The sequence below is a fragment of the Muntiacus reevesi genome, chromosome 1 (assembly GCF_963930625.1).
Source record: "Muntiacus reevesi chromosome 1, mMunRee1.1, whole genome shotgun sequence".
Lineage (NCBI taxonomy): Eukaryota > Metazoa > Chordata > Mammalia > Artiodactyla > Cervidae > Muntiacus > Muntiacus reevesi.
The window spans coordinates 165,152,748-165,168,249 of record NC_089249.1 but is presented as its reverse complement, the minus strand read 5'-3'; the positions used below and the strand labels follow the sequence as shown (position 1 = coordinate 165,168,249).

The 15,502-nt window shown below is 44.6% G+C and overlaps 1 protein-coding gene across 11 annotated transcripts in view; it reads left to right on the top strand.

The window, feature by feature from the left end:
- The window catches only part of MACF1 (microtubule actin crosslinking factor 1), a 332,396-nt gene extending 317,174 nt beyond the window's left edge, over nucleotides 1-15,222 (top strand). For 7 of the 11 annotated variants that reach the window (XM_065915933.1, XM_065915908.1, XM_065915904.1 and 4 more), the window contains 5 exons: nucleotides 2,123-2,240; nucleotides 9,546-9,757; nucleotides 10,297-10,407; nucleotides 12,872-13,001; nucleotides 13,751-15,222. In XM_065915933.1, the coding sequence (XP_065772005.1) occupies nucleotides 2,123-2,240; nucleotides 9,546-9,757; nucleotides 10,297-10,407; nucleotides 12,872-13,001; nucleotides 13,751-14,007 (828 nt within the window). In that variant the 3' untranslated portion in view covers nucleotides 14,008-15,222. The remainder of the gene's footprint in view (nucleotides 1-2,122; nucleotides 2,241-9,545; nucleotides 9,758-10,296; nucleotides 10,408-12,871; nucleotides 13,002-13,750) is intronic. The other 4 variants (XM_065915922.1, XM_065915912.1, XM_065915949.1 and 1 more) reach the window with 1 other exon arrangement.
- The last annotated feature ends 280 nt before the right edge of the window (nucleotides 15,223-15,502 follow it).

Sequence of the window (15,502 nt, the reverse complement as noted above, 5' to 3'; positions counted from 1 at the left end):
TTCCAGGCACTGCCTTAACCACTAACTATAATAACATTCTGGGCCAGTGGGAAGAACAAAGGATGGAAAGAAAATGAAAACAAGAACAGCCAAACTGACTTTAAATAAATCATTGCAGAAGAGTGGCAAGTAGCACCTAAAGGTCGGGCCTGTTTGCTAATGACATGTGGGTACAGGGCCCCTCTGAAGTGGCACCGATGTCCTCTGCTCCACTGACCGGCAGAGGGTCAGAGGAGTCCATTCCAGTGTTGGGAACAGAATTATGAAGTTCATACGAGGCAACTGAGGCCTTAAGGACCACTGTGCCCACAGTCACGTGGGAAATACCAGAGCCATGACCCAGGTCACTGTAAGGGATTTTCCATTTAAGAGAAGGAAACAGAGCTTACTGTTGTCCCTAAGACTGTCCAGAGGTCCTTGCTTCTCTGGCAACCCTTCTCTGCCAGATTTGTGCTGATCCCTGTTTGTAGAGATGTGGTAGTCCCTTCCACACTCATCACTCTGGCCTCAGCTTCCCCAGCCACTTTGGCCTCTGGCTTGGGTCAAACCTCCTTTTCCCCATAGCTCAGTAAAAGCAAGTTAGAATATTTCAGAGAGAACTTTAGTAAGAAATTAAGGGGAAAAAATGAAATCAGTGCAAATAGGCTGAGAAATCATTTTGTCACATTGACGGGGCACAGTAATCTAAGAATATAGCTCAGCTTGGGGTTCATTCCTGATTGCCTCTGGGAGACACAGAGCTCCTTTCCTTCTCCCCTCACTTACCCAGAGAAGACCCCGTACCGTGACTCAAGCTGGCATTGCCCTCGGATCTGATGGAATCCTCGGTGCCTCCCTGCTCCCACTCACAGGGCCAGTGTCTGCGGGCAGCTTCCTTCCTGGGACAGGACGTTCTTTCCCTCACATTTCTGGTCCCCACTCCTCACACCACACCATGCTGTGGCTGCAGTCACTTTGTATAAAAACCTATAACCTGTGTGAGATGAAAGATGAAGGGTGATTTTTATTTTCAAAGATAAGGGCTTGGGTTGGGGGTGGTATTTTTTTCAATCACCTTGCCTGTATAAATTAACAGTGAACTTGAGTGAGTGCAAAGTCATATGGAGAATTACCACAAAAATACTGATTTTGAGAGAAGTTGATTATGGATCCTTCTCAAACATCCTTTCTGGCATTTTCAAATTTTGTGCCCTGTTTCAAAGTTATGGTTCTCCTTTTAACTTTGAAAATCTTAAGTGATTGAATTCTCCCCCCAACATTCTCTTTGAATTAAACAATTTTAGGAATTCCATTTCTACAGCCATATGTTTGATTTTTGTTTTGAGATCTCATGATTCTCTTCTGTTGCCTCTTTATTTTGGGAAGAGGATAATTTATGCGATAGGAAACTCCAAATGCTGATAGGGTTGTGAAGTTGGCATATTTGACAGGAAAAAAAGGAAAAATAAATATCAGAAAATCATGCTTGTTTTAATATCTCGAAATGATTGTTGAAAACTACAGTCAGCATGGTAGATTAAAATTTTAATTTCTTCAACTAAATTTTAGTATAAACACTATCTAATCATTTGTTCAAGTGAAGAAAATTTTCTGCTGGTGACAGTCACAATTAGAGAATATTTAAGGGTTTATTTCTAAAATGATGTGGAAAATCAGATTTCCTTCTAAGCTTTTAATAATGATGATGCTTTGCAAGGGTTTCCTTGAGACGTGAGATATTTGCTGTTTTCCATTTAACTTTTGAGCACACTGTATTCAGAAGCTGACATCTACCTCATAGCTACCTTTTCCTTTATGGAAAAAAACTAGCTTAACAAAGAATTGTATTACTGGATTTTAATTTGGGCAGCGTCTTTGAAAGACTCAAAGTGAGCTAACACCTTATCTGTCCTCCAGCTTCCCCTTTGGGGCAGGGTCACAACCCTTGGAAGGTGCGTCAAGACAGTGGCCTTTAGCTTTTCCATATTTTAAGTTTTCTGTGAAAAATGCAAAAAAGTGAGAGTTAAAATTCGTTCCAAACTGCGAGCTTGTCACTCCATCTGAATACAGTCTGCTCCATTAGGGGCGTGTCGTCCACCCCGCCCCCCAGCGCCCCGGCTCACCTGTGTCCTTGGCCCTGCAGTTCGGGGACTCCCAGCAGCTGCGGCTGGTCCGCATCCTGCGCAGCACCGTGATGGTCCGCGTCGGCGGAGGGTGGATGGCCCTGGATGAGTTTCTCGTGAAAAACGACCCCTGCCGAGGTAAGAAGCCGCGCTCAGCACGTTACTTGTCAGCCACGCCCTCACCACTGGTCTTTGGTGGTTCCAAAGGGTGCTGGCGGTGGGGTCTGGTGTCTGTTGTTAAGCTGCCCAGATGTCATCCCAGTTAGTGCAGAGGGGAACTTGGTCAGGGTGCCAGGGCAGACCAGGGGAGAGAGCCAGGAGGGGTGGATGCTATTGAGGGAGACAGGTTTCTGGGAACGCAGTAAATAGGAATTAGGAATTTATTGGTGTCATCAGATATTTCCATGTGAGGTGTTACACTAACACCAGCCTGGAAAGAAGCCCTGAAAAGGCCTGTCGGCTCCCTGTTAGCCCTGCTGGTGACCTTGCCTGGAATTGGTGCGTCTGAAAGTCAGAGAGGGCTCTAGGCCCCTCTGGGGAGGGGAGGACGGGGAGCGCCTTTAACCAGAAGGATGAGAAACACCTGGCAGTGGGCCTGGGCACTTGTCAGGCAGGGAGTCACCTGAGTGGGCCTGTGAGGTCTCGGTCTGCTTCATCCTACAAAGGCTGGCACACTGGCCCAGAGGCCAGAGGCCAGTTGAGCGTGAGCGATGGCGCCTGCCGCTGGAGGCGTGTGGGGCTGCGGCCAGTGGGTGATGGTCAGATCCCGGTCGTGCATCCCCTTCAGCTGCTCCTTCCCTCACCTCTGTTAGCCGAGCTGCATGTGGGTACGCAGGGGCCTCCCCCTCTCTCTGCCAGTGTGTCTTTCTTGACCAGTTTCTGCATTTCCTGCTGTTTTTTTGTGTTTATGTATTTTTTATTCTAGTGCACCATCCTGGGAGTAAAATAAAGCGCTCTGATTCCAGCTCTTCGATTTCCAGTCAGTCTCCCATAGGTTGGCTTTTAAGCTTTGTCCCTCTTACCCAGTCCCGGCCCGTTGAGAATGGCTTTGCTTTTTAAACTTTAGCATCTCTTGGCTCTGTGATACCTGCTGCCTTTATGAATGCTTCGAAATAGCCAAACCATAGCTTTTCTAACTATTGTAAATTGACAGCATATAATATGCCTGTTGAGACAGTACCCATGGAGTTTGTTCTGAGTTTCTGTTTAACAAATACTTACAGGTTTTAATGCTACACACTATTATAAGCATTTTACCAGTAAAAACACATTTTCACCTCTAGGAGGTGTAGCTACTATTATTATCTCCATTGTATAAAATAGCAAGTTGAAGCACAGAGAAGGTAAACAACCTTCCCGAGGGGAGGCAGCTAATAAATGGCAAAGACAGGGTTCGGATCCCACAGTCTGGCTCCTAACCGACATGCTGTGTGTCTCATGGGCTAATATACCCACCACCACCTCTTCTTATATGTGTTTTACTGCATAATTAAATGCATAAAGCTTACTTTGTAAAGCAAACAGAAGTGTTTACCATACTGTTAGGTCACTTCTTTGGATGTGATTTTTTGTCAGAATCTGAAGCATTTAAAGCTAAAGGTCCTGGGACTTTCAGGACCTTTGCAGTCCAGCGATTGAGACTTCGCCTTCCAGTGTTGGGAGAACAGATGCAGTCCCTGGTCGGGGAGCTGAGAACCCACATGCTTCCGGGCCCAAAATCTAAAACATCCAGAAGCAATATTGTAACAAATTCAATAAGGACTTTAAAACTGGTCCACATCAAAACAATCCTTAAAAAATAAATAAGATGAAGGTTCTCACATGAATTCAGATATGCTCATAAATTCCTCTTAACTCGTTCTGCATATGCTCCAATAAACCCAGAGTAATAATAGGGTAATAGTCTTCATTAGGAATTCCTTTTTATAAAGTAGTTAGTTTTAAAAACACCTTTTCTGATAAAAACTAGAGCAGGTTTAAATCTATTTTAGAACTTAATTATATCACGAACCAATTTCTTTGATATAAAAACCCCTTTGATTATTTAAAATAAGAAGCAGTATATATGTCTTTTTAACCTTAAGTCAGTAAAGCAAGATTATTCCTTTCCAGATCTATTAATAAGGTTTTATTTTACATGTCATGTGTGATTGAACTAAATAAACAAAAGAGAGATAACTGCATGTGACATTTTGGAATCTTTGCCTGTTTGCTGCCTGCTCTACTTGTTCTGTTGACAGTAACGTTGTGCTGCTGGCCAAGGAGAACACTGCTTGCTTTTCCTTATCTTGTTAGCTAGAAATTGGAACCCCCAAGGATATATGGGAGGGCCATCTAGGAGCTATTTTCTATGGAGCAGAGTAGCCTTTTTCAGCATCTCTTGGAGCAAAGCAGGTAAGGCTCTCCCCATGCCTTCCCAAGGGTGCCCTCATCCTGACTCCATTGACTATAGAGCTCAGAACTCCTGTTAGTCTCAGATACCATAACTCTACCATGATGGACAGGATGAGCTCCATCTCAGCAAATAAAAAGTTGTGCTAATAAAGGAACACTTAAGGGCCCAGGCAGATGTAATAAGTGATATGAAGGGCATGAACGCCACAATGAGAAGCTGCCTAGGATTCTATGAGGGTTACTGTGGAGCTTCTCGAAGCTCCACCTCAGTGGACTTTTTATTCATTTGGGTTGCATTTACTTGGCTGCACCACAGAGAATGTTATTCTGTGGACAGTACAAAATTTATGATATAATACTGATGTTGCATAATCGTGTTATCTGCCTTTACACAGCTATTTAAGATGATGACAGCTATCTCAGCCTGCACATTTCTGTAACCAAATGTAAAGGTTAAAGTAGTCAACTCAGTAGGTTCCTGGTACTGCCAGAATTGGAGATTTCACTTTCTGAATTGAGCCATGGCAAAGGAAATCATGTTTGGATGGAGATAATACGTGCACATTTACCCTAGGGGTCCAATGAATGTTTCTGAGCATTAGACAGATTAGTTCCCTGAAATTTTACTGACGATCTAGAAAAACTTTACTGTGAAGATTTAAAAGACAAAGTTTGGCTTAGAACTGATTTTTTTATTACATGGTAAAATACATGTAACTTACCGTCCTGACCATTTTTAGGTGTGCAGGTCAGTATCACGTTCACACTGTTGCGCTACCATCACAGTCTCCCATCCACAGAACTCCTCATCTTGGTATACTAAAGCTCTCCCCATTAAACAATGGAAGTGAATTTTAACTACAGGCAGGCCTGTTGCAGCCAAAATCAGTGGCTAGCAGTAGTCTCTTAGAAAAATGATGATCTCTCTAGTGGTTGAAAAATTGAATTTGAAATGACTGCCTTTGGGGTCTGGGCCCCAAGATATGACCTTTAAAAAAAAACCCAAAAAAGTCATGGTCAAATGCATTTGTAAGACACAGAGTTAAAAGTAAGCAGGTTTCTTTACTGCAGGACTTCTCAGAGTTTATAAAATGCTGATTGCATTAGGGCTCTCCTAGAGAGAGGAAAAAAAATGTAGAATCCAGTGTTTACTAAACTTCTCTTCGTAGGAAACCCCTCAGAAGCCTCAGTTTGGGAAATGCTGCTGTAAGCAATGAAAGACCATGGAAAGGTTTTAAACTGTTTAGAGAGATCAGATTTCTATTTAGAAATTCAGTGTGGGGAATGAGGAGTGAGGGAGGGATGGTGTTGAGATGAGAAACACAGAGACCATTTGGAAGCCTGTTACAGTGGTCCAGGGTTGGGGAGATGTTCCATGAACCATAAAAGTTTGAGGTGTGCCAGAAGTCTGAGGGGATTCAAGAAGTATTAGAAGGTGGAGTCAATAGTAGACTGAACTGCCATCGTGAGGGAGGGGCCTACATCAACAACCAGGTTTCTGCTTCAGTCATGTCTAATCAGTACTGGATGTAAGGTTCTGGCATCCAGGAGAAGGCTGCACTGAGAATGTACCTGAGAGGCAGACAGGGCCGGATGATGGTGCTAAAGTCTCAGGTGCATGAGCTCATCACCAGGTTGAAAGTCTAAGAGGGAGAACAGGACTGCAGACAGAAGCAGGGGGACGTCAGCACTGAAGAAGTGAGTGGGCTGGGGTAGTCCACAGGAGGAGACAAGCAGGGCCCTAGAAGCTAAGGGAGGGTGTTTCAAGAAGAAAAGAGTAACTCCCCCACTTGCAAATGACAACAGCAGAGAAGTGTTTTTACCTGTCAGATTTATCTGGTTTTTACCTGTGTACAGGTGATACACATGAGTACACACATACTGTCTCAATTCAGAAAGCGCTGGCCAGAGTGAAGTAAATGGAATATATTCATAGCATTATTTTTGAGAGTGTACATTGGTGTAAAATTTTGTAGAGCAGGTGCTATTTAGTCGCTAAGTCATGTCTGATTCTTTGTGACCCCATGGACTATATATAGGGGTCCTCTGTCCATAGAATTTCCCAGGCAAGAATACTGGAGTGGGTTGCCATTTCCTTCTCCAGGGAATCTTCCCATCCCAGGGATCAAACCCACATTTCCTGCTTGGCAGGCAAATTCTTCACCACTGGGCCACCTGGGAAGCTGTAGATCAGTTGACAAATACCAAAAACCTTAAGTGTGCATCCTTTCTCCCCAGCAAATCCACTTGTAGAGACTTACCTTAAGGAAGTCGTCATGGATGGGCACAAGAACTTTTTTCAAGTAGTCTGTCACAGCATTGTACACAGCGTGTTAAAAATTATGAACAAATACAGCACAGGGTTGGTGAAATAAACTGATCTCAATATGATGAAATAATACTTTGTAGCTAGCTGAAGTTATGTCAGATACATCAAACATGGAGGAATGTTTCTGATGTTTTTGCATTTTTTATATATGGACATACACATACACAAAGTTGTGCAGAGGAATAAAGATACTAACAGTTTAATAGTACTGTCCCCTAAGGTTAAGCAGTTTTAATTCTTTCTGGTTTTCTGTAGATTTCAACCTTTCTACAATTTTTTTCTTCCTTTCTACAATTTAAAAGCATCCCCTGAGGCAGTAGTGGTCTGTGACCCTTGCCTGTGACTGCCCCGGGGAGGGGGGCGGTTAGAGCAGTGTACAGCCGAGAGTGGGATGAGCTCGTGTAGCTGGTGATGCATGGAGCTGGGAGTGGCTAGAGGGCAGCTCGGGTGGAAGATAAGGATTCTGGTCCCAGTTCTTGCATAGTTTTCCCTGCCCTCAGCCTCTGAGTGCTGCAGTTTTCCGTGACGTGGGGATGCTGACTGGCTCCCGAGAACAGCCAAGCCTAGTATTTACACGTGATCACGTGCTGTAAACTGCAGAGTGCATGGGGAACATCTTCTTATCGTTATATTACTGCATTTAACATGTAATTGCCCTCATCAGTGATGCCATTTCAAAGTCTTCCTCTTGTGTCACTGTGTTGCTTTCTGGAGAGTGAGCTCAGTGAACTGTTAAGTCTCATCGGTTTAAACCACATGTCTGAAGTTCTTTCTGGCCTAGGGTCATAAACAACTCTGAGGCGTCGTGGTTGGTCCTCAGTTGAGTAATGATTTCCATTTGTCACTGTTACTTCAGCACTTGCTGTGCATCTGCCGCTGTGCTGGGCATGTTAACAAACATTAAAGATAAAAATAAGTGTTTAGCAATACAGAATGTTATTAAGTATCCAGGTTAGTGCTGAAGGAGATTCTCTAAGAATCATGAGTTTAGATACTGAGGGAAGTGCTGGAGTTTGGGAGAAGGATCGGGAGGGAACCAGAGGGCCCAGGAATGAACCTGGGAGGGCCTGTCCTTTGGGGCCTGAGAAGGAAGGAAACAGGTTAGCATTCCAGGAATGCTGCACCGCCCGACAAGAAGGACCCTTAGACATCAGTCGGCCTGACTGATCACCTCTAGGGAGGCTGAGGAAACAGAGCCCCAGGCAGGAGGGATCACAGCTGGGAAGAGCCTGGACTATAACTCAGAGGTTTTGATATCCAGGTTAGCCCTTTTAAGCTGATACTCTGATATGTTATGTCAACTTCACGTATTGAAATGAATTTGGATTTGACTTAGGAATTTAAACCACTCTGCTTATGAAGCCTCGTGCAACCTGATTTAAAGTCTAATTCTACCAAGATTCCTCAAATTTCTTGAGGACTTGTGGGACTGGGCAGGAGAGAGGAGTGTGTACCATTACCTGAAATCTTCTAAACTTGCAGTTTCTGGCCAAAGTAAAACATCTAATATAGGGAAGAATGGCAAATAGTTTGTTTATGGTGGTTCCCCTTTACCAGGCTTTACTAACAGTCCAGTTTGTTTAGACCTGTCCTAAACAGGGAGCAGCTTGGGGGGGTTGGTGAATAAGGAGACAGAAGGTGATCACAGAATTAACACCTTTCAGTGAGGAGTGACCTAAGAACACGTTGCAGGGGAATTGTTTCTTTTAAATTCGTAACGTCTTTCACAGTTAATGTGTGTGTTGGCCGTATTTGCTGTCTTCTGACCGAATCCAAACGTGGGGCTCTGGTCTGGTGGCTCCAGGAAGCCCCGGGACAGCACTCTGGCCGTCAGTGCTCTTCCCAGACTCTCCAGCTGACACCCCTCTCCCACCGCAGGTCTGCCTTCAGCTTCTCGTGGCTTTCAGCTTTTGACTTAATGGTTTCTCACTGGCAAGTTTTGTGCATGGTCTTGATCTCTCTCTCCTCCCACATGTTTACTTCTTAACAGTTCAACCCAGATCTTTTTACTGTCCTGAGTCCCTGGACCCCTTTCTTTAGGATTATTATCAACTGAATTCAAGTAGAAGGGTCTAGGTCAGTGGTCCCCAACCTTTTTGACCCCAGGGACCAATTTCATGGGAGACAGTTTTTCCACGGAACCAGGGGAGGGGGTAGTTTCTGGATGATTCAAGTGCATAACATTCACTGTGCCCTTGATTTCTGATGCCACTCCTGGTCTGATAGGAGGTACCGATCTGTGGCCCAGAGGTTGGGACCCTTGTCTAGATGATTTCAATTTCAGTGATCTGTTTTTCTATACTGTTTCAGTACCATGTGTCCTATAAGAGTTGAGCAAAAAGTACACATGTCCTGTGAGAGAGAAAAGAGAGGTTTTGATTTAACCTCGGAGGTTTGTGGACTGCTGCATCTGCTTTCTCTTGACCCAGGGGACAGTGCCAAGGCAAGATCATGACCGCAGCATGGGACGGTGCTTGGTACACAGTTCTTTATTACAACAAACCAAGGGGTTTTTCGCTAATGTGTCTGCTGTGGGTAAGAATCATGACAAGGCTGATAAATCAGGAATATATCTCTATTTCAAAAGAAGCCGCAGATAGTACTAAACCTATAAATTATATAACTGTTTTCGTGGGGTCAAGCAGCTGTGTGACCATCAAAGATATATTTTTTCAAGGTTAACTGTCACTGTATGTGTGTGTATTTATTCGCTTTTCTAGCACGAGGTAGAACTAACATCGAACTTAGAGAGAAATTCATCCTCCCTGAGGGGGCATCGCAGGGCATGACGCCTTTCCGGTCCCGGGGTCGAAGGTCCAAACCGTCTTCCCGCGCAGCCTCCCCTACCCGCTCCAGCTCAAGTGCTAGTCAGAGTAACCACAGCTGCACGTCCATGCCGTCTTCTCCAGCCACCCCAGCCAGCGGCACCAAGGTACGTACAGCCTCGGGCATGACCTCCTGCCCCGCTCCCAGCTCTGCACGTGGCCGTTGTTCAGTGTAGCCTCTGAAAGACTCCAGTGAGGAGAGGAACTTGAAGACATATAGACCAGGCTGGCCAGGCCCTAGTGGTACACAGATCTGGACCTTTAACATGGCCGCAAAGGACGTTTAAATAGGAATTGAGTCACTTGGTCCAAAGAGCTTCTTTCCACGTATTCCCATTTTGAGTTTGAACCCATCCGGGGTTACTGATCTTGAAAATCCAGGCACTATCTGTGCAGCTGGAGCTAAGTAAGAGAGAAGTTCGTTGTGATGATGGGTTGTAGATGAAGAATGCTACTGCCTTTCTGCCTTGGCCCCTTTCATCCCATTGGACTGATACACATTTTATTTTGTTTTCTGTTTCTTTAAAATTTAGTGTCTTCTATTTATTATTTATTTATTTATTATTTATTTTATGTTCCCAATTTGCTCCTTTTCTGTTCCACTTTCAATTGTTCCCGTCCTTCCCTTTGGATTTCCGTTTCACAGACTCCGCTTCAGTTCTCTCGCTGTTATGACAAACCCTGGTTGGTAAACAGTAGAGCTGGCACCCCTGTCAGGGACAGCCACTATCCTGACCTCCAGCTGCCCAGCCCCGAGGTAGAGTATGGCTTTGCTGACTAAGGACACAGGCAAGACCAGGCCCTCGCTCATGCCGAGAACCTGACCAGCTCTCCCTCCTGACACGAGCCCGTGGTCTTTTCCATCTTTGTGGTGTTTGCTTTCACAGCTGATTCATCCCGTCCATTGTCTTTCAGGGGTTTCTAACTCGGATTCACCAAAACTGGAGATAAATAAGTGATGCCTGAGACTGTATTGTGTAACAACTTCCCAACAGTCCTTAGAATGATATTTGTTCAGAGTGGTAAACAGTGGTCATTCGTGGTGATTTATCAATATTGTTTATAATCAAGCCACTTGGAGTCTCCAGACGTCATATCTGACACAAACGAGTTATGAACACTTGAAATTCAACAACGGTGCATGTTCAACAGTGTTCTGTCTTTGCTTCGGACAGAAGAGTGGCTGGCACCCTCCCGCCCGGAGTCCCGTTCCGGGGGTGGTTGTATTGCCACGCTGGTCCGAGGCTTGGGTGCTGCCTCCTTCAGCCAAGCACAGCATTTGTGAACACCGCTCTGAGGCTCAGGTTTCAGTTCTGAATTCCTTGGCCCAGGCACTTGGGTTTCTATAGCCTTGATTTGAATACACATGCCAGCAATTCAGCATGTTCAAGTGCAGTCATTAAAATGCCCAAATGCTTTTGGAAGAGCAGTGTTTCAGAAATAAAATGTGGACTAGCAGCTTGTCTGATAGCGGTACAATTGGCACTCTAGCTGCCGGAAAACATTGGGTTCTTGTGCCTCAAAACATGGCACTGCGTTTAGTCGTGTAAAGCTTCAACCAGTGTAAACAGGAGGTACAAGAAGCCAGTGTCCACAAATGGACTCACTTTTCTGGGTTTCATCCTGCTTCAGTTCAGAAATACATCTGGCTTAGAACGTGATCTGGGGACCCACTGACACTAAAACCCCATGATTCAACCTGCCTGTCCTGCTTTTTCTTCTTCAATGGCTCCAGTTTCATGAAAGTCTCAAAAGTTCTAGAATTTTTAATGTTTTAATTATGAAGTGCCAATTCTCATAGGATTCTGATACATCAGCCTTTCTGTCTTAAGGTTTTACCTTTGGTTTCATTTCATTTCAAGGTTTCACCTTCTCTTAAGTACTGGTATTCTGCACACTGTCCTGGCGCAGACTCCCAGCCCAACATCTCTGGGGCCACGTCTGCCCAGCAGCAGTAGCTTCTGAAACTGGTGCTCTTCCTCCTGTGTGGGCCAGGAGGGTTTGTGCTGGAATGTGAATCCCTCTGTCGCTTTTGCTCTTTCTTTATAAAGAAGAAACACAACGAAATGGGTTGCTTTACTCTTTTCTTTGTATAAACATCTTAAAAGTCCTGGAAAACAATTTACATGATTGATTTCAAAGAAAAATTAGAAGAGCATGCTGTGGCATGAGTGATACTCAGATTTAAAATATTTTCTCTCCAAATTCTTTTTAAAAAATATATCCACTCAGATGGGAAATGGAGCTCCTACCAGCATCAGTAATGATAACATACATCTAGCCAGCTCTCTGCCAGTTTAGGAAGTGCTTCTGCATGTGACTTATTCGCTCAGCAAGTTTATATCGGGCCCCTTGTCTGTGCCAGATGTAGTATTAGGTGCCTAGGGTGTGAGACGGAGCAAACAGAGTCCCTGCTTTTCTGGAGTTTCTGCTTTAACCTGGGAGGTTTCAGGCAGCAAACAGGGAGCCTTGCTGGGCTGTTGAAGGGACAGCAGCAGGCCAGTGGCTGCAGTGGACTGAACAAAAGGCAGTGTGTAGCCATGGGGTTTGGAGAGGCAGGCTCCTTCCCTGGTTTCCAGGGCGAGAAGGGAAGGCACACGTGCCAGTTTATGTCAAGTCCAGACCCAGGCCCTTCTGGTCCCAGGCCGCTCAGAGCCTTGTTCCTCGTATCACAGCCCCACTCTCACGTGCTTCTCCTAATTGTTCATTTGCTCAGGTCAAGTAATTTAATCTTCATTCTACCAGCGAAGAAATAGATCTACTTCACTGAGTTTACTGCATCTTCGTAATAGGAACTAGAGTAATATTTGGATCTCCATGTTAAGAGTTTGGGGTTAGAACTCATATGTCACAGTTCTAACCCCAAAACTTTGATACTTTGGAGTGTTTGGATTTCTTACCTTTACTCATTTGTCATATTTCTGTTTGTTTTGACTACTGTAATCTTAGCATTTGAGGATTTTTTTTCCTAGTAGAAATTTATCAGTAAGATAAAAGGCATTGGAAGACATTTTAAAACCTTTAGTTGGCACATGAAGGCTTTATTTTGGAAATGCTCAAAATTCATGACCTAGCATACTTTCAAAATAAATCATTGTTTTCCTGGACTTTTAACTAGCTTTTCAGTTTTTTAGAAATGAGGAGGGCTTGAGTAAACCTTGTAAAGTGGAATTTCTGTCAACGATTTCACCAAGTAAATATGACCTTTTTGTTTTTTTAAGGTTATTCCATCAACAGGCAGCAAGTTGAAACGACCCACACCCGCCTTTCATTCAAGTCGAACATCGCTTGCTGGCGATACTAGCAATAGTTCTTCCCCAGCGTCCACGGGTGCCAAAACCAATCGGGCAGGTAAGGACCTGCCCCAGCACTTCTCCACTGGGGATAAGGGCAAGGGGGCATGGCCAGGAGCAACAGCAGCCTCTCCGCAGCGCTAACCTCCTCTCTGAGGAGCAGAGAAGGAGAGAAACACAGGTGCTGTGCCCAGAGGACAGCTGGCTCAAACCTTGCCTCGCAGGAGCAGGCGCTCCCACAGCCAAAGCCACAGCACCCGTTCGTCATCAGAAACGATTGTACGGGGGAGAATGGAAGAGGGGCAAGGGCTTCCCTAACACACCGTATTTATGTCTGCTGGGAGCTGAGAGTCAGGGGAGGATCACGTCTGCTCACCTGTGGACGTTCCTCCTGGGAACCCAGGGCTTTGGCTTCCACTTGCTGCTCTCTTTGCCGGCCCTCCTCCCCCGGTTCTTAGTCCGTGTGGCTCTCTCCTCCGAGCCGAGGCCCCAGGGCAGACCCGCTCCACTCCGCCATGGGGGCGTGTGACGCAACAGTGCTGCTGAGAGAAGCTACTTTCTGGTCCTCAGGACGCTTCTCAGGTAGAAGCACAAAGTCAGAAAAGGCTTCGGCAGCTTCTGTGTAGGTGAGAGAACCGAGGTTCAGAAAGACTCTGGTTTGCCCAAGGTCACTCAGCACATCAGGTGGTATTAGGGTCAGAACCCTGGCCTCTGGTTCTCTTGTTTTCCACACCACCACCACCATGCCCTCCGCCCACCCACCAGTGCTGTCTTTATTAAATCTGCCACTTTATTCTTAAATTCCAGACCCTAAAAAGTCAGCCAGTCGCCCTGGGAGTCGAGCTGGGAGTCGGGCCGGGAGTCGAGCCAGCAGCCGTCGAGGAAGCGATGCTTCTGACTTCGACCTTTTAGAGACACAGTCTGCGTGTTCAGACACTTCGGAGAGCAGTGCCGCAGGGGGCCAGGGCAGCTCCAGGAGGGGGCTCAACAAGCCTTCTAAAATCCCCACCATGTCCAAGAAGACCACCACTGCCTCCCCCAGGACTCCGGGCCCCAAGCGATAACACTGTACAAGCACCCCCAAGCCTCTCTCCACTTTGAATCCTGCTCCATGCATTGGGTGTATATTTATTCTGAATGGGAGAAGTTATATTGTTAAAAGTGTAAAAGAATAATTGTGTTATGAAGCTGCCTTATTTTTTTTTTCTTTTTGTAAGTTACTATTTTCATGTGAATATTTATGTAGATAAAATTTGCCTCCTGGTAACCCTGTAATGGATGGGGCCCAGAAATGAAATATTTGAGAACAAGCAAAAAGGTCAAGATGCAAATGTGTATTAAAAAAAAAAAAAAAGCCTCTAAATAGGGTTTCTGCGCGGTGCAGGGTTGTAAACCTGCTTTATCTTTTAGGATTATTCCTAAATGCATCTTCTTTATAAACTTGACTTGCTGTCTCAGCAAGATAAATTATATTAAAAAAATAAGAATCCTGCAGTGTTTAGGAACTCTTTTTTTTGTAAATCACAGACACCTCAATTAGTGAGAACTGAGGGGAGGGCACTTCTGATTGCTTTTTCCATTGTTTTTAATGTTGTGTGATTTTAGCTGAAGAGAGGGAACCTCATCTAGGTAATGTTTGCACATGATACAGCAAAAGGAGTTCATTGCAATACTGTCTTTGAATACTGTTTCAGTACTGGGTGTTTAAAGGACAAATAGCTGCTAGAATTCAGGGGTAAACGTAACTGTTCAGAAAACGTCAGAACATTGGGGTTTTTAAGAGTCCTGGTTCATAACTTCCAATCCAACCTGGCCACTAATAACTCCTGTGCTCACTGGGACCCAGGCTGTCAGCAAAGGGAGACTCCCTGGTGGCATCGTGAATTACACTTTGTTTATCTGCATTTTTTGCTATTTATTTAAAATGGCCAATCAACTTCCCACAAACTGAGGAATGAATTCCACGAGCCTATTCTGAAAATGTGGACGTAAAACAAACACTCGCTCGTCCTTTAAAGGAGTTCACCAGCACACTTGTTAACAAGTCCCGTTTGCTTCCTCCGTCTTTTTTTTGTGCGTAATAAAGTCAACTGACCAAGTGACCATGAAGAGGGGCTGTCTGGAGCTCCTGATTTTTAGCTGCTGTTCCTCTTCAGCTCCGACCATGTTGCTGTGTGATTATCTCAATTGGTTTTAATTGAGGCAGAAACTGAAGCTCTACCAATGAACTGTTTAAAAACAAGACACACTTTTGTATTAAAATTGCTTGCAGTAACAAATATTTTGTATTTCCTGCCTTTTTTTTTCTCAACCATTACCTTATATATAACATATTACTCTGGGGAATGATTGTGTTTTGGCTACTTCAGTGTATTATTCAAATCCAGATATCTTGGATAAATTATGGAGCTCGTTAATAATTTTTTTCTTGTATATCTTATTCTCATTAATTTCATTTAACAAGGGGACAAAGAAATACTCAGACAGTTGTTAATGTAAATCTGTAGGGCTATCTACCCCACTTAGATCATTAAACAAATAACCAGTATGTAAGATTTC